Source organism: Talpa occidentalis, unplaced genomic scaffold (genome assembly GCF_014898055.3).
Source record: "Talpa occidentalis isolate TD23 unplaced genomic scaffold, MPIMG_talOcc4v2.1 talOcc4.11, whole genome shotgun sequence".
Lineage (NCBI taxonomy): Eukaryota > Metazoa > Chordata > Mammalia > Eulipotyphla > Talpidae > Talpa > Talpa occidentalis.
In genome coordinates, this window is record NW_023601104.1 from 86,924,631 (window position 1) to 86,947,437 (window position 22,807).

A 22,807-nucleotide genomic window follows, 5' to 3' on the forward strand; every position below is an offset into this window, starting at 1 on the left:
ACGATTTCGATTCCCTGCCAGGGAGCTACCCACATGGCACAGCAGACCTCTCCTGTCTCACCCGCTGCTCCCCTCAGCAGTGTATTTCAGTAGATCTCCCTTTTCTGCTCCCCACTCTGTCTCTGTGAATCCTCTGACCTCCCACCCCCCGGCCTGCACCTCTGGCCTACACCCCAGCTCTTGAATGAATAAATAATTCTTTCAAAAAATAAAGGAGTCAACTTAAAGATACTGAATAAATAACAGCGCAGGTGGAACACATAAGGCAAAAATTCTGCAGATGTCTGTCTATGGTTTAGAAAACACAGGGAGAGCCCGTCAGTTGGTCACATGCAAAGTGCAAATGGTTGAGATGGGAAGAAAAACCCTGAAAACAACAGCTGCAAGATCTCCTTCAGAAACATTTCTCAAGGAGTAAGAATGTTCAAGAAACTCCCCATTACTTTACTGTGGCCCTAGATCCCAGAAAGTGGAAGTTGGAGGGGTGGGAGGTGCTGGTTATCACCTTCATGAAACTGATGCCTTCAAGAAACTATCAAAATGACAAGGCAAGGGATGGACTCATTTCCTTGAGAATAAAAAAAACCCACACATGTAGGAAAAAAAAAAAACATTAAACTCCATCCACCGTCCTCACTCAGAAAAGGGAGGTCCACCAGGGTGTTCTGGTGCACAGAAGGGCCAAATGGCAGCTTTCTGGATGAGAATGATGGGTCAGTCTTGCCATCTTTGGTTTGGAGATAATATGATATACATTTATATGCCCAAATTTAAATACTTAGTTGTATTCTGCTTAATTCCCTTAGATCAGTCATTCTCAGTTGGCAGGAGCAATGTTTTACACACTATCCATACATCAAAGATTGCAGGATATTTTATTGGCAGGTATGGGTTGTAGCCCCCCCGCTCACCTGCACCCAGGAGAGCCACTGTTATGTGAGAGTGAATCATGCCCCCCCCCAAGAGTGTAGGTAGAGAAAAAGATACAGAGTTAATATTTCAGTGAGAGCCACAACAGTAGAACTCTTCTCTGTCGGCCCCCACCATGCGGCAGGTGTATGGGGAGTGCAGAAAGAGGTGATCTGTTTCCCCTTTCAGCAACATTATTATGAACAGAAGATAAGGCTTGGGAAAAGCTGCTCCCAGCACTATAATCTGTAAAATGAATAGGCAGTGGCTTACACAAGATCTAGTTTCGGAAAGTAGTTACCACCAAGAACAGGTTTTTAGTGACAAAGATCTGGTTTGTTTCACAGAGAATTTCTTCCCTAACAGATATTGGTCTTTGTTTTTTCTCTTCCTCCCAGCCCCTCTTTCTTCCTTCTGTTCTTCTTTCTATCCTATTAGTCTCTTTTCCACCCAATCTTCTATTCTTTGAGTTCTTGCTTACACCTCAGATCAGATGTATACTGGCTGGCTAACAGTTTGGATCTGCTCTTTCAGATCAAAAGCACCCAAAGCTTCTGTGTCTTATTGGACATCACCAGTTTTCAAACGTCTTTCTCGAAAGCCTTATGACCCTCCAGGGAGAAGTGAACAGGTAACTGTGAGCAGTGATTTCAGGGTACAGTTCTGTGCTATCTCATATCCTGGCACTGCCTGGTCCAAGCTGTGTGACATTGAATAAATTTTGTGCCTTGGTTTCCTCATCTATCAAATGAAAGCCATAAGATCCTTTTATACACTTGTATTTTGAGAGAATTCAGTGGGTTGAGCACATGTATGGTGCTCCTGTCCTGAGGAGGACAGGAATCAGCACAATAAGCTGCTAGTTTACACATTTGATCTTTTTTTAAATATTTTTTTAAGATTTTTTTTTTTTTAAATTTATACAAGAGCTGGGATACAGGCTAGAGGCACTGGAGGGTGAGAAGATTCACCAGGGACAGAGCGGGGAGCAGAACAGGCAGACGGACCTAAAGCACTGCTGAGGGGAGCAGCGGGTGAGACAAGAGAGGTCTGCCGCGCCATGTGGGAATCTCCCTGGTGGGTCGGGAATCGAACCTATGCTGCAGAGGCTGCAGACAGCTTCACAACGCTATGCTTAACCCACTGCGCCACCAGGAGGCCCCACATTTGACTTCTTCCATAAGATTTCCTTCAACAAGAGAACACTCCTGCCCCCAAAGTTTTGAAGATTGCTTGGCTCCTGTGACCGAGGCTTGTGGTCATTATATAAATTTGCACGCTACTTTACCCATACTTTTTTTTTTTTAATAGAGGCATGTTTTATTTATTTAGTTAGTTAGTTTGTTTTGTTTTTATACATGCATTGGGTACAGTCAGAAGCACGGGAGGGTGAGAGAATTCACCAGAGCCAGAGCGGGGAGCAGAGCAGGCAGAAGGACCGAAGTACACTGCTGAGGGGAGCAGCGGGCGGCAGGAGAGGTCTGTGCGCCATGTGGGACCCTCCTCCGGTGGCCGGGAAGCAGCCAGGGATCGAACACTCCTCCGGTGGCCGGGGAGCAGCCGGGAATCGAACCGGCACCGCAGAGGCCGCGGGCAGCTTCCCAACCCAGCGCTCAACTGCTGCGCCACCGGGGAGGCCCTACCCATACTTTTTAATAATGTTTTCTTCCCTCTCTCAGAATAACCTCCCCCTTCAGAACTGAATCCCTCCTTCGTTTTCAAGGTCAGAGTCTCCTTGTCACTGTCCTGCAATTTCAGTGGGTTCCCTCAGACTCATGGACACCACAGACACCACAAAACACCTGGCTGAACCCTGTCTTTCATCCCGAAGGCAACTGGGGTGCTCTCAAGTACATGATCTCACCTAACGGTGCAGTGAGGGGGAGGGGTAAGGAGACCACAGGTTTCCTTTGATTGTTCCCCAGCATTACCCTTTCTCCCCAACATTGGCGGAGTCACAAACAGGACGACTCCAAGTTGCCTGCCACCATCAGAGTCACATTTCTCTCCATGACACTGGATTCTGCCATCTTTAAAGACGTCCCTGAAGAAGTGATGCCTCTGGTGGCATTTTCTCTGACCACACAGTGAGCAGTCTGAGACTTGCATATTTATTTGTTCATTCATTTCTTTAACAAGATTTTTTTTTTTTTAAGCCCCACAGTAGTTCTAGACCCTGTGCTGGGCGCAAGGACTCTGGAATAAATGACAGAGTCTCTGTGTAAGGAGTTCGTGTCCTGCACCCAGCGAAAATCAGCAAGTTACAGAGAAGTGTGCTGGGGTAAGGGCTAGGGCAGGGTTCACATCCAGTGATGGGGGAGTTCATCCAGGCTAGGGGCCGTGAAGGAATTGACCCTTATTCTGAATCTTAGGCCCTGGCAGATGAAGAAAGGGTGAAAGTATTGTGGGTGGAGGGCAGAGTCTGTGGCAGAGAAACAGAGAACTTTGGAGAAAGTGCCAGAAGTTCTGTTCAGGAGGAGTGGAAATATTTCACGAGGCTCCCTAAGGGTTGAGAGAAACTCTGGGTTACTCTGGAAGGATTTTGTAGGATGTACCAAAGAGGCTACAGCAAGTCTAAGTAGGGGCTTACTTAAGAGGATGAGTGTGCTTTATTCTGTGGAGACAGCATGAAGAAAGAAGCTCTAGCTGGACTTTTTTTTGCACTAATTAATCCAGGTGAGCTAGGACAGGGAGTTATCTGAGAGCGCGGACATGCTCGCCTCTGCTTCCACCCACATGGGCTGGCCCTCTGAGCTCAATTCTTGAGAAAATCTTGAAGTACAAATTTACCATCGACTTTCATCGATCTGTGTTCTCTTTAGGAACCTGCTTGTCCTCACCTTAACTGTGTTTACCCAGCCTAGGTTTCCTGTTATTTCTTCCAGTTCTATATTTCCGCACTCCAGAGAACCTTTTTTTCCCTTGACTTTACCTACAATTATTCTTTCAATGGTCTTTGATGTCAATGTTTGCTAAGCGACAGACAGATATAAAACTTACATAACATTAAGTTTCTAATTTGGTAACATTTAACACGCAGACAAAATACATTTTATGACATTTCATCTCTTTGTAACTCTACCAAGCCCATCCCAAAGGCATTATGTTGGTGGATAGTTCACATCTGAGAAAGCGACTTGGGATACTTCATACAAAGTTACCATTACACTTTGTAGGAAGAATACATATATATATCATCTATATACACACATACATATATCTAAATGTACATATTTATCAAGCTTCTGATTAAATTTTTGCTAATTATCTGACAAATCAACAGACCTTCTAAGATAATTTCCCATCTCCAAAGATGAATTGGAGAAATACATTTTTGTGTGATTTTTCATTACCTAAAATAAGATCCAAAAGGTCAATGCCTGAGTTACCTTTAGTCTTATTAATATCTAAGTGAAACTAAAATTATTCAGCCAGGGCTAGGAGGAGGCAAACCGCAGAAATAGCAACTTTACCAAAGAAGAACTCACTTTCATCTTGTACCAAGGTTTTGTTACCTTTTCCTGTGTTATGAAAAACTCGGGTGTCAGAGTTCCAAGTCTGGACAATTGAGTTTTTATCAAACACACACACACACACACACACACACACACACACACACACACACACACATTGAGTTTTACACACACACACAACAAACACACACAACCTTTTGCCTATTTCCAAAGCTCTTTTTGCACATGTCCTGCCACATTTCTGCAAGCCCCATTGAGTTTTTACCAAACACACACACACACACACCTTTTGCCTATTTCCAAGCTCTTTTTGCCCACGTCCCACCACATTTCTGCAAGCCCCATTGAGTTTTTAACACACACACACACTGAGTTTTACACACACACTGAGTTTTACACACACACTGAGTTTTACACATACACACACACAACAAACACACACAACCTTTTGCCTATTTCCAAGCTCTTTTTGCACATGTCCTGCCACATTTCTGCAAGCCCCATTGAGTTTTTACCAAACACACACACACACACACACACACACACACACACACACACTTTTGCCTTTTTCCAAGCTCTTTTTGCCCACGTCCCACCACATTTCTGCAAGCCCCTGGCTTCTACGCCCCCCTCTCCCTCCCGGGTACTCACAGGGTCTGCGTGCTGGGGGGCAGGCTGGGGATGCGCTGGATGTCTTTGCAGGTGACTCTGAAGTCGCCCTCCTGGTGGCACTCGCAGGGCGGAGAGGGGCACCCCGGCCCCCCCAGGCTTCCATGCAGGACAAGAAGCAGCGCCAGCTGCAGCAGGGGCGTCGACCTCATTTTCCACAGGTCCCCGAGTCTAATTCCTCATTCTCCACCACGTCTCATTCCCAGCCCTTAGCGCCTCGGGCTCGCGAAGCTGGGGAGCAGGAGGGTTGGGTGGGGGGAGGCTCCGCGAGGCTGTGACTTCAGCACCAAAGAGGAGGCTGGAGAGGGAAGGAAGAGCTCTGAAGGGCTCCGTTTCCCTGGGCAACTCTCCACCCAAACAAGCCTACTTGCTTCACATTCTTTACCCAGAACCACGCGGCCGGATTCTTCTGTTCCCTCCTGTCCAACACCGGTCCAGGTGGTCCCCCTGCTTTCCAGGCTGCCCTGTGCGCCGCCCTTGAGATCTCCCCAAAGTCTAGTGAGTCGCCCCCTCCCTGCCTTGCCCCTCAACCCAATGGGCCACCTTTTCCCGCGGGTCGCCGCCGGCCAGCGCCGCCTGCCGGGGTGCACCGCACGCACCCCCACCCAGACAAAGTTCCCGCGGGATGCGCTGTGTCGGGCGACACCCCGATATCCCCCAGAACTTCAGTTCTCCTGGCCCAGGAGGCCTCTGCTGAGTGTTGAAGGGGGTCACACGTCGCTGACCAGCCCCAGGTGCGGACGCAGCCGGAGCCCGACACGCCTGGCAGATTCTCGCTGCTCCCCAATTTCAGCGCAAACCCCGACCCGCACGCGGGAGCCGAACGCCCCTCAGGGAGCCACCTGGTGGCGAAGGACGGACACTGCAGCGGGCGGACGCGGCCAGGCGCGGGGAACTGGGCTGTGGGGCCCTCTGCTGGGCAGAGCTGGGAATCGCAGGAGGCGTTCTGGTGCCCGGAATGGCTCGCCTTTCGGTTCTGCCACGGGGCTGGAAGCTGGCCTGTCCGTTCTGGTTTGTGTCCTGTAAAGACACCAGTGATTGTATTAGGGCCCACCTTCCTCTACTGTGACCTCAGTTTAATTGGAATATTTGCAAAGACCATATTTCCAAATAAGGTCATATTCCTAGATACCAGGCTGTGAAATGTCAAGGTATCTTTTGTGGGGTGACAGACACAAACATTTAACCACAGGGATGTTTGTGTTTGATAATTCTAATATCTTTTTCACTTCTGGGTCAGCTTAGGTTGGTTGATTTTCTTTTTCTTAAAAATGGTCTGCCTTTTTCTTCTGTGCACATTTGATCAACTTGGTTTGGATGAAAGATATTATAAAGTTCACCCTTTTGGGCATTGAATTATTTACTTTCATTTTTTAAAAATAAAATCTGCACTTTATTTTTATTTTTTAAATGGATTTTCTTTTTGTACAATTTTTATTTATTTATATTTGCTTAGAAAAGCAAGGGTGTAAGCCACAGGTACAGGGGGTGAGAGGATTCACCAGAAAAAGCAGGGAGCAGAGCAGGTGGATTTACTGAAATACACTGCTAAGGGGAGCAGCTGGTGAGACAGGCTAGGTCTGCTCCGTTAGCTCTCTGGCCAGGCATTGAACTCAGGCTACAGTGGTGATAGCGTGGCTTAATCCCTAGGCCACCAGCGAGACCCCCATGTAAATATTCTTGAGACCTTATCAGATGTGGTTATATTACCTGGCAACAGATTGATTATTTTAGATCTTGCTTTCAATATTAGGTGGGCTTAGAGTAGCATTTAATTCAGTGCTAATTATTCCCCACTTTTGAGACAAGACTCTTCTGAGTATTCTTTCTAATGCTCCATGAATTATGAAGTGTTTCAGTCTGGTTGGTGGGAGTAGTCACTATTCTGCTCTGTGTGAACTATAGGATATTTTCCCCTCCAATCTTGTCACATACATCTTTAGCTTCCATGTCTTCACATGCAAGTGATGATTCCTACACTGTCCATGGAAACCTTTCATAGTTTTCTCTCTATAACTCTCCTCTCTCTCAGTAGTTTGTCCTGTAAAATGCAGCTGCCTTTGTCTTTCCAGACTCTCAGCTCTGTCTTCTTGATTAGGAGCATCGCTGGGGTCTGAATTGGCTTCCCTGTCCTTGCATCATGGGTTAGGAACTCCCTGTAGGGTACGGAAAAATGTCAGGCTTTTCTGCCCTTCCGCCATCAGGATAGATGATGGATCCTTGTGGTCCTGAATGCATGCCTGATGGCGGGCACCGGAGTAGGGTGTGGGCATAGGTAGATGGGATTCGCCTGGGCTAAGACTGGGCTTTAAGGGTGGCGTCATGGGGACGCCAGCAGAAGCCAAGAAGTCAAGAATGAACGGAATCTGAAAGAAGAAGAGAAGCAGAGAGAACGCTGGAGAGCCCAGATAGAGTGTAGATTTCCTGGGGGCTGGGAGGCCTGACAGCCTCCCAGTCCCCCAGCACCCCTGCCTGCTGTGTACCAGGTAAATCCCAATAAAAGACCTGTAAAAACCACCGAGGATTCTGACTCCTCCTTTACCAGGTCTGCATGGGATCAGAAAACCTGCACTGTGTGGTTACTGCCTTACACTCCCTCAAAACAATACTTTGTAGCAATCATAAGGCTTACTTACTTGTTTCCTGTCTCACAGATATCATTGTTCTTCCTTGTCTGATGTCTACACTCTTGAAAATCATTGTTTCATTTATCTTGTTGGGGTTTTCTGTTTGATGCTGGTGTGAGGTTTAATTTGGGTCTCTTCTGCTGGGAACAGCAGTGGTATGCTGAAATCTGTAGAATTTTCGTCATGATTCAGACAGCATGAAATTGGCTTTATGGCCTTTATAATGTAGGTAAATTCTACCGGTTTCAATTTAGTAAATTGGAACAAGTCTTTAGGATGACCATGTTCTAATAGCCAGCTGAACAAATTGCTATGATAATCAATAAGGCAATTTTCTTCTCTAAGCCTAACTTTTAAACTGTGGCAAATATACAAGAAGAGAAGATGAACCAGTTTGAGTAAAGGAGAAAGTGTCTGTACTTAGATCATTAAACACATGCAAAAGATGCTTTTAGGGACCTCGCTGGTGGCCTAGGGGTTATGTTTCAGCACTATCACTGCTATGGCCTGAGTTTGATCCCTGACCAGGTTGATAACCCACTTATGGTGCAGCAGACCTCTCCTGTCTCTCCAGCTGCTCCCCTCAGCAGTGTATTTAAGTAGATCCACCTGCTCTTCTCCCTACTATGTCTCAGGTGAATCCTCTCACCTCCTTCCCTTCTTACTCCCCTCCCCTTCTCTGGCCTACACCCCAGTTCTTCTATGCAAAAATAAATAAATAAATCTTTAAAAACAAAGAAGCAAAAGAAAATTCTCTCCAACATGGGAGTTTTGATGTTCAGTGATATATTGCTCTTGGGAGTTTTGATGTTCAGTGATATATTGCTCTTGCTTTTCCATATTCATTACATCCAATAGGTTTCTCTCCATTATGAAATTGCTCAAGCAAAGTGAGATTTGATTTGTGACTGACAATATTCCCACACACCTTACAGGCAAGGGGGAGTTTCATGCTATTTCTTTGCTGACTGAGGTGTGACATCTGAATGGATGCTCTTCCATAGTCACAAGACTTATCTCCAGGATGAATTTTTTGATGAATGAAGATTTACTTTTGGCTGAAGGTATTTTCACATTTCTTACATTTGTAGGGCTTCTCTGTATATGACTTTTCAAATGTAGAAAAAAGTCTAAGATTCAAAAGAAAAAATTTTTTTTAAATATGTTGTACTTATCTTTTTTTTACTTTTTTTTCTTTTTTAAATAATAAATTTTATTTTTATATTCCCCATACAATTGCAACCCCTCCATTCTGACCCCAATCCCTCCCCTCCCGCCCCCCACCCCCAAAAAGTGTCTCTGGTTCATAGTTTTTTGTTGATTTTGATTTTCACTTTCTTATAGTTATTCATTTTCCTGGTCCCTTATTTAAGTTTTCTAGATTCCTGCTATGAGTGAGACCATCCGGTATTTTTCTTTTTCTTTCTGGCTTATTTAGCTGAGCATGATCCCTTCCAGTGCCATCCATGTTGCTCCAAATTGCATGTGTTTATCTTCAAAAGAAAATTTTATCATACTAGGCTCAGTCAAAATTTTCTCTGTAAGTATAAATTTTCTAATACTTAATGAAGTTTTGTTACATTTACTGGTTTCTCTCCAGTATGAATTTCTTTTTCTGCTTAATGAGATTTGCATCTGGCTACAGGCTTTCCCATAGTCCTTAAAAACACAGGGCTTCTTTCCTATCTGACTTCTGCATTTAATATGTGACTTCTGCATTTAGGGTTAATTTTTTTTTTTTTACTGAAGATATTTCCACGCTGATTTATGCTTAAAGAGGATTATTACTGTGAAGAGTAATCTTGAGCCAAGATTTCCAAACTAATTAAATTCTTGATTCCTTCCTTCCTACACAACTTCCCTTATGATGAAGAAAGTTTAAACCATGTTTCAAACCCTTTCTAAGTTGAAAAAGGTGTTACCTTAAATTATATAACATCTGAGATCAGAGGAAGTGTTTTTCCAATTTTTTTAAAATATTCACTGCTTTTCCCTTCAATTTATTCTTTAGTGAAGATGGATGCAACTTGCCTCCTAAGTTTTGTGGCCTCTCTACCTAATTGCTCATCATCGTATTGGGATCTGGACAGATTTTGATTCCAGTTCTTTCACCACCGTTCAGAGTTTTCTTCTTGCTTCAACAGGAGATTCCACACAGCTTAGTTTACAATCTTCTACTTTCCTGCCACTTGGACCCAAGGGCCTTACTGACCCACAGAAAAAGGCCAAAATGTCTCTGGAGTTTATTTTTGAATACAACTTTGAGCAAACAGCTTGATGACAGCTGCAAGTACATAGGTAGATCTACAGAAAAATTATTTTACGTTCAAATTGGAATGGTCACGTTATTCCCCTCAACCCCCACCTCCTTGTGTAAGTCAGGTTTTGGTCTTGTGAGGCCTCCTTTCCAGTTTTTCTATTCTTGTCTTCCATCACCTTACATCTATATTGGCCAGAGAAAATATTTGAAATGATCCTAATATTTCAAATTTGTATGCCAATTATTCATGGTGTGTGTGTGTGTGTGTGTGTGTGAGAGAGAGAGAGAGAGAGAGAGAGAGAAGAAACTGTTAAGGAGAGGCAATTATTTATTGTATAATGATTAAAAAATGTTAGATCCCTGCGTTTAGACTATAATGGAAAGGAACAACCAGGAAATGGATAATTACAGTTCAGAATGATTAGAATCAGGGAATGTGTATTAAGTTATTTCGCTCTTTTGAGGCAGTCAAGAAAGCTCTCACAGGTAAAGTAAAATTTTGTCTCGAGGAGGAAAGGATTAGTGAGAGCAGAAGGAAATGAGACTCTAGGGGATTACTTTGATTTCCATTCTTCAGTTTTTCAAAGTTCATTTCTTCGTTGAAGTTTTTATTAACTTTTCACGACTAAGTCGACTCCTCTGGGCAGAATATGTCTGTTTCATATTCTACAATAGTGAAGAGATGATACCCCAGATTGACAGGAGCAGCAGTCACGAAATGACGGTCTCACTACGAGCTATGCGGTCTTAGGCGTATCATTTGATTAAATAATCTTCTCCATTTCTTTTTAGTCCTAAAAATTGGTCAGCCTTGGGGACAAGATACTGGGCTATGGTATCTAAAAAATTCAGGCTTTCCTGTTCCCCAACAAGTAACAGAAACTACTGTTGCAACTGCTCTAAATATAGTTCAGTTTACGTCGGGGCCAAGGCACCTTTGCATCGGTAATTCATGATCTGGAGTTTGCCGTCAGGTGAAGCTCCAGGCCCTTTAATAAACACATAGACGACCCAGACGAGAGGGTGCGGCCTTGGGACTCAGGTGCCAACTAATCCGGCATCTTCCGGGAAAGTCCCCCGCGCCGACCGTTTGGCATCCTGGGACTTGCAGTTTCTCTGAGGCTCTCTTCCCCTTAGCTATTCCTTGCTTTTGTGGACGAGTTGGACTACAACTCCCAGAAGTCCCAGCGGCGGCAGCAGGGTCCTGTACCCTCGCTGCGGCTGGGCGGCTAGTTCAAGTTGCCATAGCTGCGAGTCTGGGGAGAGCAGAGTCGGTTGCGCCGCAGCGTCTGGTCAGTTGCACCTTCTGGGTCACCGGTGGCCGCGGGAGCCGGGTGGGGCCTCGGCGATGATCCGGCATTAAGGGCCTGACGTCCTCTTCTATCTCAGGTACCCACGCCCAATGTACCCCTTGCCCTGTCTTTTGCACTTCCCTGTCTCATCGAAGACGTTTTCGGTCCGACTTCCCCTCGTCCCTCGGGTGGAGACGCCAGAAGCTGCGCGGGCGTGCGGGGTGGGGCGCTGGAAGGGTGCCGTGAGCCATGGTGGGGGTGAGGACTGGCCAGGTCCCCGGACGCCCCCTCCCTCGACTAGGGTGTCCACTGTCAGGTCTTGGCGCAGCCTTTGAAGGGTCTGTGCAGTAAGTTGTCTTCCTTGTGGGAGCTGAATGAACTGCCTCCAGCAACCGTGAATTTTGATGCCATCGAGGGGATTGACCTCATCTTGGCCTCTACCAGCCTGGCCTGGAGTGTAACTCGGCGCCTTGTGCCTAGTCTGTAGTTCCAGAAGGTTTTGCTACCCTCAGCAACACGGTTCAGTGGCCTTTGCCAACATGGGAGTGGCCCCAGTGGAAGCTAGTGGGAGGCCCTTATTTGAGTATTTTGTAGGAATACCTGACTTTGAATTCCAGCTGCATCTTTTATGGTTTGATGGAGCCAGGCCTTTAAAACCACTTCCCAAAGGAGTCTTTAAAACCACGGCACAGGTTGTCTTGAGTATCATGTAAAGTAACCTAGGGTCTGACACATTGGAAGGGCTCACGATTTCCTTATTTTTGTTAATTATGCAGAATAGTTCTGTGTAATAAAAATATGGTGTGAGCCACACATGCACGTTTGTATTTTTTAGGACCCACAGCAAACAAGTAAAAGACTGGTAGAAAAAATTTTAGTCTTTTATTTAGCACAATATATCCAAATTGTTTTCATTTCGATGTGTAATGTATATGAAACTTATTGAGATATTTTCCATCCTTAAAAAAAATTCCTTTAAGGGTACAAGTCTATGATATCTGGCATGTGTTTTTTGCTTACCCGCTCGTGTCTCTTTGAACTGGCCAAATTTCACGAGTAGTGTGGCCACATGTGGCTAGAGACTACTCTCCAGAAAAGACAGGAGATGAAAATCTAGGCAGTTTCACATTGGCACAGAGACATTTAGCTTTGTCTGACTTCTGCAGTGCAGGCCACTGCGCTGATAGAAGAGTGAAGTATGCATGGCATCTGCGCCCTCTTGGCCTGTCCTGTCTGCCATGGGTGCCATGACTTGGCCACTTTGAACTTTCTCTCAACAGTTTATTTTGATTATCTTTTTGAGACTACCTTTTTTGTCGAAGTGGCTTATGGATATAGTCCAAGATTTACTTTTCATGTGGTCACTGCCAGTTTTCTGGGTAACTTTCTGTGGATTCTTATACACGGCTTTGAAAGCAGTCACAAAGAATGGAAAATATTTCTAGCTGCAGCTGTTTCTAACATCCAGACATTTTGCTCTTTTTATTTTACCCATTTATTACAATGCTAAATATCGGAAGAACTGAGCAGCATTTAAAATATTTCCTTAGGAGTGCTGCCTACCTACCTACCTATCTATCTATCTATCTATCTATCTATCTATCTATCTATCTATCTATCTATCTTTCTGTTGTCTATATTCTTTCTCTATCTAGAAATACTGTTCATGTTAATTTTATTAACATGTTTATGTCAATTGGCTAATTTGATTTCCTACCTTAATTTACCTACTGATATGTTCCTGACCAAACTTGGGTTACAGTTCACACTGTGACATTATGTTGCCAGCCCCAGGGGTGATTAGATGTGGGTGGAAATCACCATTGAGGAGTATGCTAGTTGCGTACTTGGAGATGAAACATCCCGGTGAATTCCCTGCCTCACCAGAGGAACATGTTTCTGTTTTCTGACATACCACACACGGCAAAGTAAGGGTGAGCATATTTTCATATTTTATTAAAACAAATTTAAGGCTGTAGGTGCATTTTTACCCCCTTGTTTCATTTATCTGTAGGTGGTTTGGGAAAAGTGTAGGGGCAACCAAAGATCATCTACTTGACTAGGCCTTTTGCCCTGAACCTCATGAAGAAATGATAGGAGGCAGACATATGTGCCTAAGAAGAGCACTGAGCTCAGAGGAGAACAACACGGAGTTTTGGGGGTGTGCTTTGTAAGTATGCTTTCTCCCTGAATTTCTGAGATAACAGATTATGTCAGTAAATTTAACTTGAGGGGCAAGGAACCCCTTTGTAACATATAGTATAAAAATAAAATTAGGATGGTTGTGCATGCAATGTTACAAAAATTCAGATGGACAAAATAGATTCATTGTTATAAAACTTCAGGGGACAGTTACCTTAGCCAAAGCAACCTTTTGTTAAGACACCTTAACAAAAGTAACAATGATGCAACTGTTTCTATTTGACCAGTGTTGGAGAACCTGTTTTGTTCCAGGCACTGTATTAGGCACCTTCTAATTGTTATTTATGTATAATACTTTTATTATGCTTATCTTCATTATACAAATGAGGCATTTGAGCTGCAGATAATTTATTTGATTTGCTTGGCATTTTGGAGCAAAAGCAGCCATCTTCCTCAGATCTCCTGACTTGAAGTCCCAATTTTGCTTGGTCCAGTGAGGTGCCTTTGCTATCTGTGGTTGCCCTCTAATACCATTTGATTTACATGTAGCATTTTTAGACTTAGAGTACAGCAAAGTATTTGTTCTTATTTATCTCTTTAAATATTCAAAAGATTCAATTATCTTTCTTAATTTTTTCAAGGTAAAATGGCCTTTATTATTGAGATAAGATATAGTTATAATTTATGATTTATGTTGTACTTATTCAACATAACTTGTTGATAATCAAGTATGTGTTAAAAACCCAAGTTTTGCAATGTAGATTTACAATTATGAACACTTTTGAGCATTTTGATGAAGTGCACTTCAATGTATAGGGGTGATCCATTGAACTGTCCCTTCCAGTTACACCGTGTCTGAGATGTATGCTGTACAAAATTCTTAGAATTAAAAAACTGTGGAGCTGGAAATTCTCAACTGCAGTCTTGATACTCTTGGGAATAATGTTAAAATAATCTAGAGTAAATTCATGTTATCCATATGAAAGTGTCACTGAGTTGATCCCAGTTGGAAATGTTTTCAATATATTCATTCTCTGTTTTTCTTACAAGAATGTGTTATGTGCCAACACTTAAAGTTCTACCTTGTCTTTCTTTTTTTTTTTTTAAGGATTTATTTATTTATTTATACAAGCACCGGGTACAGTCAGAAGCACGGGAGGGTGAGAGAATTCACCAGAGCCAGAGCGGGGAACAGAACAGGCAGACTGATGAAACACAGTGCTGAGGGGAGCAGCAGGCGTGGCAGGAGAGGTCTGCATGCCATGTGGGATCCTTGCAGGCAGCTGAGGATAGAACCGGCACTGCAGAAGCTGTGGGCAGCCTCGCAGCCCAGCGCTCAACCGCTGCGCCACCAGGGGAGGCCCTCCATTGTCTTTCTTAACTGATATATTTATTTTCAATATCCTCTGTCAGTGGATCTATGTTCATTTTTTTTTACTGCCGTAATTAATTTTGCAATGAAAATTTTATGCATACATCTGCACATAGATGTGGACAGATGAGTTTTATTTTCCTAGCATAATATTCATCAAAGTAGAATCTCTGGGTCAAAAACTTATGTGTATTACTTATTTTTACTTGTACTTTTGCTGCCTATAAGCAGCAATTGGCACATTGAAGCAGTACTAGGAATGGATGCTGATAATAAAGTGTCTGGATGGCAATTTGTAGTTTAGAGCTTTGTAAAACATAATAGTTGAGGTATGCAGGTAGCTGCAAATGACAATAATTAATGAAAATGATTTGCAGTAGCTCAAACAAACCTGCTAGGTTTGATTCAGTTACAAGTTTTTAACGCATGTGTTCAAATGGCTTTGAAATGTTTATCTTTTAATAGGCATATTTTCAGGTATTCATACTGAAAATATTTTGCAGTTCAATCTGTATTGGTTAAGATTTAAGATAATGAATCTAGACCATTTACCAATTCAGCAAATATCTCTGGATTAATCAGACAGAATAATAGGGAAAATCTAATTGTAAATCCTTTTAAACACGTTCCAGGTTCATGCGAGGTAGTATGTTAAATGTTGAAATATAACCATGAAGAGAGTCCCTGATGAGATTTAGAGTTTTAAGTGGAAATCGACAAGTAAATACTAATCTATGGGCTGTGATGAGGTGGAATCCAGTGTGGGAGTTTAGGTGGAGACAGTGAAGATAGACTTTGTAGGGGAAGTTTCTTCTGAACTGAGACTTGAAGGAAAAATAAGGGTTAGCCAAGGGCAAAGGAGTAAAAAGAATGTTCCAAGCAGTGAATCCATCCTAGGTTTGATGGTGAGATTAACATGACATGATAGAGGAACTGAAAAATAAATCCTGTGATACAAATAATTGCATTTCATGGACATCTTTAATAAATATCTTGTTTTAACTTAGAGCTACAAGAGTGTGGGGGTTGGAGAGTAGAGAAGATCATTTCTGGCTGAAGATGGAAGACTTCTTTAAGAGTATATTATTTGAGGGCCTCCCTGGTGCTGCAGGGGGCTAAGCACAGCACTATAAAGCTATCCTCAGCCTCTGCAGCTCGAGTTCGATCCCTGGCCTGCCAGGGAGCAACCCACATGGCACAGCAGACCTCTCCTGTCTCACCTGCTGCTTCCCTCGGTGGTGTATTTCAGTCAATCTGCCTATTCTGTCCCCCACTCTGTTTCTGAATCTTTTCACCCCCCACACCTCTGGCCTGTACCCCAGTTCTTGTATGCATAAATAAATAAATCTTAAAAAAAAATGTATTATTTGAGCTCTGCCTGGAAAGATAAGTGGAATTTCCATAGGTGACAGAAGGCATTCTAGACAGAAATCATGAAGTAAATGAGGAATGTCATAGGGAAATAGCTAGTGTAACAGCTGGATATGGGCTTTATGTTTTCTGTGGTTCTTTAGAGAAAGGTGGCTAGCTGTGAGATCTGAATTCTTGATTCAAGAACATAGGTTGGGGTGGATAGGAAAAGACTCAGTGTTTAAAGAAACTATTTTGGTGCCTAAGAAAGAGTTAAGACAAGTCTTGGTTATGAGTGGTACCAGTGGCAATGAGAAGAGTTAGGAAAATGGGCCCTAGAGAAGGTTGAAGACTCAGCCCTGCCACTTAGCTACTACATAATCTTGAGTACCTGTTTTAGCACCTTCAGGCTTCTTATGCATATACTTTGATGAGAATGGTACTTGGTAGGGTTATTGTCATGTTTCAATAATCTGTGATGCTAAAATAATTTAGCATTATTATTTCAACTTTCATTTATTGAAAAATTTCAAAATTTTTTGAAATTAGGATTCTTTATCAGGGTCCACATCTGGGTACCACAATATAGTTTTTAAGCATAATTGGTTTTAAATGATATTGTATTTCATTATACAGTATAACACAGTATACTTACATTATAACTGTATTTCATTATAATTGGATTCCTTTCTAATTCTATATTCAAAAAATTTAGAAAGTACTGTCTTAGAGACACAGGATATGAGTTCTAGTTCAGTTACTGCAACTTTTCAATAAAGCAAAAATGGAGAAGATTTTACTCAAAGCTTCTGTTTCCCTTTAAGCAGTCAAGTGAAGGGTTGCAATTATACCAGCTTCGTAGGATTGAAATGGAGATCAGAAGAGAAATGCTGATAAAAATGCTTTGTTGTGTTATCAAGCAATTGCAATTTGAGGTATAAATACCAATGAGAGATAGTTCCCTTGAAATTTTTGGTGTTATTTTGTTCCAGAGGAAAGTGAAGAAAAGCTTCTGTTTCTATTTAAAAGTAGGAGGAAGAAAACAAGTATGCTTTATAATATACTTAAGAAATGACTTGTTTCTTATGAAAACCTGAAGTTATTATGGGGAACAGTAAATAGCCCCAACTGCTATTTGTGATTGCTAAGAATTTTTTTCTCAAAAATGACTAGCATATTAATTTGTTATAGCGATTCCCTCATGCTTATTTTGTGCCTCCTAACTTAGATTTGTCTTTTTTTCCCCTACCCACCATTAGAGACATTCTGAAACCAACCCTGTTTTCTTTTTTGTTTGTTTTTCTGTTTTTAAATAATTTTTAATTTTTTTTACATCATTGTTCATTTTTAAACAATATTTGCTTTCCTCTACCCCTTCAGGTGTCCCCATAGACTTTCCTTCCCCAGTGCACCCGTGCACCATCACCTCAGTCCCCTGTGCTCCTCCCTCCCTCCCTCTGATCCCTCTCCTGCCTCCTCCCCTGCAGGATGTCTCTGATTTATAATTGTCTGTTTTTGCTTTGTTGTGTTTTGTGCTGTTATTATTTTTTTACACTGATGTCTTACTTGGTTCCCCTGTATTCCTGCTATAAGTGAAACCATCTGATATTTTTCTTTTTCCTTCTCACTTATTTCACTGAGCATAATTTCTTCTAGCTCCATCCACGTTGCTGTGAATGGCGTGAGTTTATCTTTTTTGATTGTTGAATAATATTCCATTGTGTATATATGCCACATCTTCTTGATCCAGTCATCTATTTTTGGGCGTTTGGGTTGTTTCCAGGTTTTGCCTATTGTAAACAGTGCTGCAATAAACATAGGTGTACAGGTATTCTTTCGAATTGGTGTTTTTGTGTCCTTTGGGTAGATCTCTTCAAGTGGAATTGCCGGGTTGTATGTTAGCTCCATTTTTAGTAGACAGAGGAACTTCCAGACAGCTTTCCATAGTGGTTGGACCAGTTTGCACTCTCACCAACAATGTAGGAGAGTTCCTTTTCTCCAAAGAGGAAATGCAAATGGCCAACAGGCATGTGAAATAATGTTCAACATCCCTTATAATCATGGAAATCAAAACCACACTGAGATACCACCTTACACCAGTAAGAATGGCACATATCAAAAAAACTAGCAACGAGGATGTTGGCGAGGATGTGGTGAAACCAGCCTGTTTTCTCAAGAAAAGTAGGCTTGGGAGGAAACCTGAGCCAAATCAAATGATTTGATTTAGTAAACGATATGTATCTGTTAGCCTTTGCTGTATAACAAATAAAACCTTGAGGTTTACAGCAATACTTGTTAATTGCTTGAGTGATGATGGCTCAGCTAAGCTGATAACTGTATTGGCTATCTAGGCCAAGCTAACGGGTCATCTGGTCTAAGTTGGGAACCACTGGGGTAACCAGGCTATCTTTCAACAGGATATCCTGGACCTTTCTCATATTGATGTGATACTGGCTGGAGAGAAAGTTCCATTTCAAGCCTTTGATTGTGCCCTGCTACCTCTAGCCCTACTGGCCAAAGCAGGCCATATAGCAGAACCAGAGTCAGGGGCAGGGCAGGAAACTTCTCTATGTGAAGGGTATATAGAGAGAGGTGAAAAATTGGAGCCAGATTATGCTCTGTGCTATATACTTTTGTTCTGAATATTGTTTCTGATAAAAATAATAGTGGGAAAATAGTAGTTTGCTTAAAATCAAGTCCTTTAGTTCAGTAGTGGTACCTTGTTCTGATTTTATAGTCTATGGATATGACTGATATTCAAACTGTTACCCAATTTCTTTTTTTTTTTAATGTATTTATTTTGCATAGAAGAATTGGGGTGTGGGCCAGAGTGCAGGAGAGGGAGGATGTGGGTGAGAGGATTCACCAGAGACACAGTGGGGACCAGAACAGGCAGATCTACTGAAATACACTGCTGAGGGGAGCAGCTGGAGAGACCTGAGAGGTCTGCCGCACTATGTGGGTCAGCTCCCTGGCCTGGGATTGAACTCAGGCCATAGTGGTGATAGTGCTGAGACTTAACCCCTAGGCCACCAGGGAGGCCTCCTAATTTCTTTTCCATTAACTGGACAGTGAGGTTGATAAACTGCGTTTTTCTTGGTTCTTATTCAAAATAGCGTTGCAACTGCTAAGTGGGAACAATCAGATGACACTGTCTCTTGCAGGCCCAGTGGTGATTAGGACAAACAGGAAGGGGTTGGTGGCAGCCGCTAGTTATATTCATGTTGCTGTGGGAAAATTCATCCCCAGCATTGCCAGGTCGTTGGATTTTTAAGAGAGGTTGGAAATTGGAATTTTTATGTGAGTTCTCTGTTTTCAAATTAATGTTTTAAAATAACAGTGAACATTATCTTTAAATGCATTGTGGTTGGCTGGATTTGGTCTGTAGTCCTCTGGTTTTCATTCCCTGATTTAAACAAAATGGTGCCAGAAACTTGGGGATTCTACTTCTGTCTTTGTTCTAGCTGCTTACTTGTCCAGTCTGGGATAGTTTGGACAATTAGTAGGGATTGTCCTCAGAGGACTTCATTCTTGTCTGCTATTTTCTATTTTGGTAATTTGGTAGTGTGTATTTATCTTTCATCTGCCAGCAAATGCAAGAAGGCAGATCAAGGGCTTAACTGTAAGTAATAATTCCATCTCAGAGGTTTGTTAGCATCCATTTTTTTATTAGCATTCTTTTTTCTCCCCTTGAGTTTTTGTTTGCTGTTTTTCAAATCTTAGCATGTTTTACTTTTTATTTTTTTTTTGAGATTCTTTTTAAAAAAGATTTATTTTTATTTATTTATACATACAAGTACTGGGGTATAGGCCAGAGGTGTAGGGGGTGAGAGGGTTCACCAGAGACAGAGTAGGGAGCAGAACAGGCAGACTGACTGAAATATACTACTGAGGGGAGCAGTGGGTGAGACAGGAGAGTTCTGCTGTGCCATGTGGATTAGCTCCCTCGCTGGGGATCAAACTCATGGGATAGTGGCTTTTGATAGTGCTGAGTTTAACCCCTGCACCATCAGGAGAGCACTGCTTTACTTTTTATTTAATTTTATAAACTGCCTCGTTAATCTTGGAAGGATAGTAGGGTGTATGAGTTTAAATATCCGTCTCATTCTGCTTATAGGACAGGGCAGGGGGTGGTTATTAAGAAACTTTATTTTCTCTTAAAAAAAGACTGCTATGGGGCCTCCCCGGTGGCGCAGCGGTTGAGCGCTGGGTTGCGAAGCTGCCCGCGGCCTCTGCGGGCCGGTTCGATCCCCGGCTGCTCCCCGGCACCGGAGGAGGGTCCCACATGGCGCGCAGACCTCTCCTGCCGCCCACTGCTCCCCTCAGCAGTGTACTTCGGTCCTTCTGCCTGTTCTGCTCTCCACTCTGGCTCTGGTGAATTCTCTCACTCTCCCGTGCTTCTGACTGTATCCAGTGCTTGTATGCATATATGTATAAATCAATCAATAAATAAATAAATCTTTAAAAAAAAAAAAAAAAAAAAAAGACTGCTATGATTTTTTAATGACTGGCTCATATGCAATCATGATGAGCCCTAGGGCAAGTTAGGGATAATTTGGCAGCTTCAGGGGCAGTGCAGGCAGGGACTTCAGAAGAGTTAAGGAAGGCTCCAGAGATAAGGGCAACACATTCGGAAGGGGACTAATCAAACACCCCCAGGACTAGGGGCAACAGAACATTCCTGGACAAGGATGATAAAGAAAAGTGTGCTAAAGATAAGGGCTGGAACACAGAGACTTAGTTCTGGACACAGAGACATTAAGTCAGTGAGTGAGACCACTCAGAACTAACCAATCACAAAGAGACTGATGGAACTTTAGAATGATTAGGGAAAGAAGGTATATATTCCCTAAGGCATGACTCTACTTTTGCTTCCTCACCCCTCCTTGGCCTAGTTGCACCTGCCTGGGAGTCTCACTTAATTTCTGTTCCTTTTCTCCTCAGTAAAGTTTTTCTTTCTCTAAACAAATTTGCCTCTTCTTGCTTGCTTACCTGAACATCAGCGAAGTTCCTGCTGAGGCTTCGTGAGTCACCAACCCGTGGTGGTCTAGTGGCTGGACTCAGCGCTGCCAGTGCAGCCTGGGATCTGTTCCTGGCTGGAAGACTAGGCCTGAAAACCTGAAATTACGGTATCAATAAGAACAACCGTTTATTTTTTTCTCCATTTATGAGAAAGCAGCCATTTTGTATAGCTGTATAGCCTGTTCCAGAACATGTACCTGCTCTCTGCTTGCAGGAACTGGGCCATGTGTCTACCTTTTTACTCCAAAGTGCTGGACCAGGATGAACTCTTGACTCAGGGGAGCAAAATACAACCAGAGGGCTGAGCCTGCCTGATATTACCCATGGAATGGAGGGAGGCATGTGTATGTGAAGGAGAGTATGTGAACACCTAGGGACATTTAGTAATATCTGGAGACATTTTAAAATTCATGTCCTGATGGAAGGATGTAAGAACTGCTTTATTTGGACCCGCTTAAGTTCCTCTGAGACAGATGGTTTTTATCTGGATCCTATTTCCTTGTCTCATCCATCTGTCAAACTTCCACTCATCCTTCAAGAGGAGTGGAATGATCCTGACCCAAGTCTCCTGGCATTTTGTCTTATTTACTTAGCTCACCACATATAGTATTTTGAAAATACTTCTCTTTCCTCAAAGACTGTGACTAACTTACTTTCATTTCTATTGTAGTAGCAGTTTGGTAAACGATAACTTAATCTATTGTAAGTATCTCTTTGATTCTGTTTCCCATGTTTTACATGATCTACTGACTTAACAGAGAACTGGCGGATGGACTGGACAGTTGATTTTGCTCTAATATGAATTTACCAAATGGTTTGAGGAGATTAACATACAGGAGAGTGTTGATGTAAAGAAGGCAGGTACAACTGATAATTGTTTGCACGCGGTAACCTCAACTGGCTTATTCACTTTTTCAGTGAAGGTTGAGGTAAAGCCTTTAAGTCCTGCAGCTGTTGAAACAGTGAGACATGCATTCTAAAATTTGAACTTGGTTAAATATTAAATTTAAAAAAAAAACTTCCCACCTGCTCTGACCCCCTTAAATATCGAGTTCATTACTTTGAACATATTCTGTAAGGATGGTTGCCTTGGTCAGGACGGCAGAGGCACTTGGAGGCCACAGAAGCAATCACCTACTTAACATGCACTAGTCAGCCTTTGTGAAATATCGTCCCTGATGCTGGGAGCTTATCTTTTATGGAACAGCTTGCAAATCCTAATTGTTTTAAACTGACTCTGAGGAAAAGAGACTTGAGAATCAATAAATTACCGCTCTCATACATACCGATGTGCATCATAATGTAGGAGATCTGATGGCTGTTAGGTCAAATCACAAAAAAGGCAGACTTGAGTTTGTGAAGACTCAGTGCCTGCCCAGTTGTCAGAGGGCAGTATGTGGTTTTATTTTGGCCTCAGTGTTCAGGTTTGCATATAGGCATTTGTTTTTGATAGATAGATCCTCAGTAGGAACGGATTGACGAGAGTTCATTACTTGGTCTGGTGGCTGTATGTCTTCTTTATAAGGTTCATTAAGGCAGAAGCAACAATATTTATGCCTTTAAATACTGATGTGTTGGAAACAGCTAAACCAACTATTCTAAGAATTTTACCATCTGGTTTCAGACCCACAGCTTTTTCTAAGACTCTAGAGACTTTCAGCCAAGGTCACTCATTTTAGTCCTTTCCAGAA

General features: G+C 42.6%; 2 protein-coding genes across 7 annotated transcripts in view; one reads left to right on the top strand and one right to left on the bottom strand.

The window, feature by feature from the left end:
• The window catches only part of LOC119238124 (thyrotropin receptor-like), a 135,776-nt gene extending 130,190 nt beyond the window's left edge, over positions 1-5,586 (bottom strand). The window contains 1 exon segment of the mRNA XM_054691878.1: positions 5,034-5,586. Coding sequence (XP_054547853.1) covers positions 5,034-5,203 — 170 coding nt within the window. The 5' untranslated portion in view covers positions 5,204-5,586.
• A 5,566-nt stretch (positions 5,587-11,152) lies between these two features.
• Positions 11,153-22,807, top strand: part of CEP128 (centrosomal protein 128) — a 373,385-nt gene continuing 361,730 nt past the window's right edge. For 4 of the 6 annotated variants that reach the window (XM_054691885.1, XM_054691884.1, XM_054691886.1 and 1 more), the window contains exons 1-2: positions 11,154-11,327; positions 13,245-13,400. The gene's annotated coding sequence lies outside the window, so the exon portion shown is untranslated. Of the gene's footprint in view, positions 11,328-13,244; positions 13,401-22,807 lie in introns of all 6 variants that reach the window. The other 2 variants (XM_054691882.1, XM_054691883.1) reach the window with 2 other exon arrangements.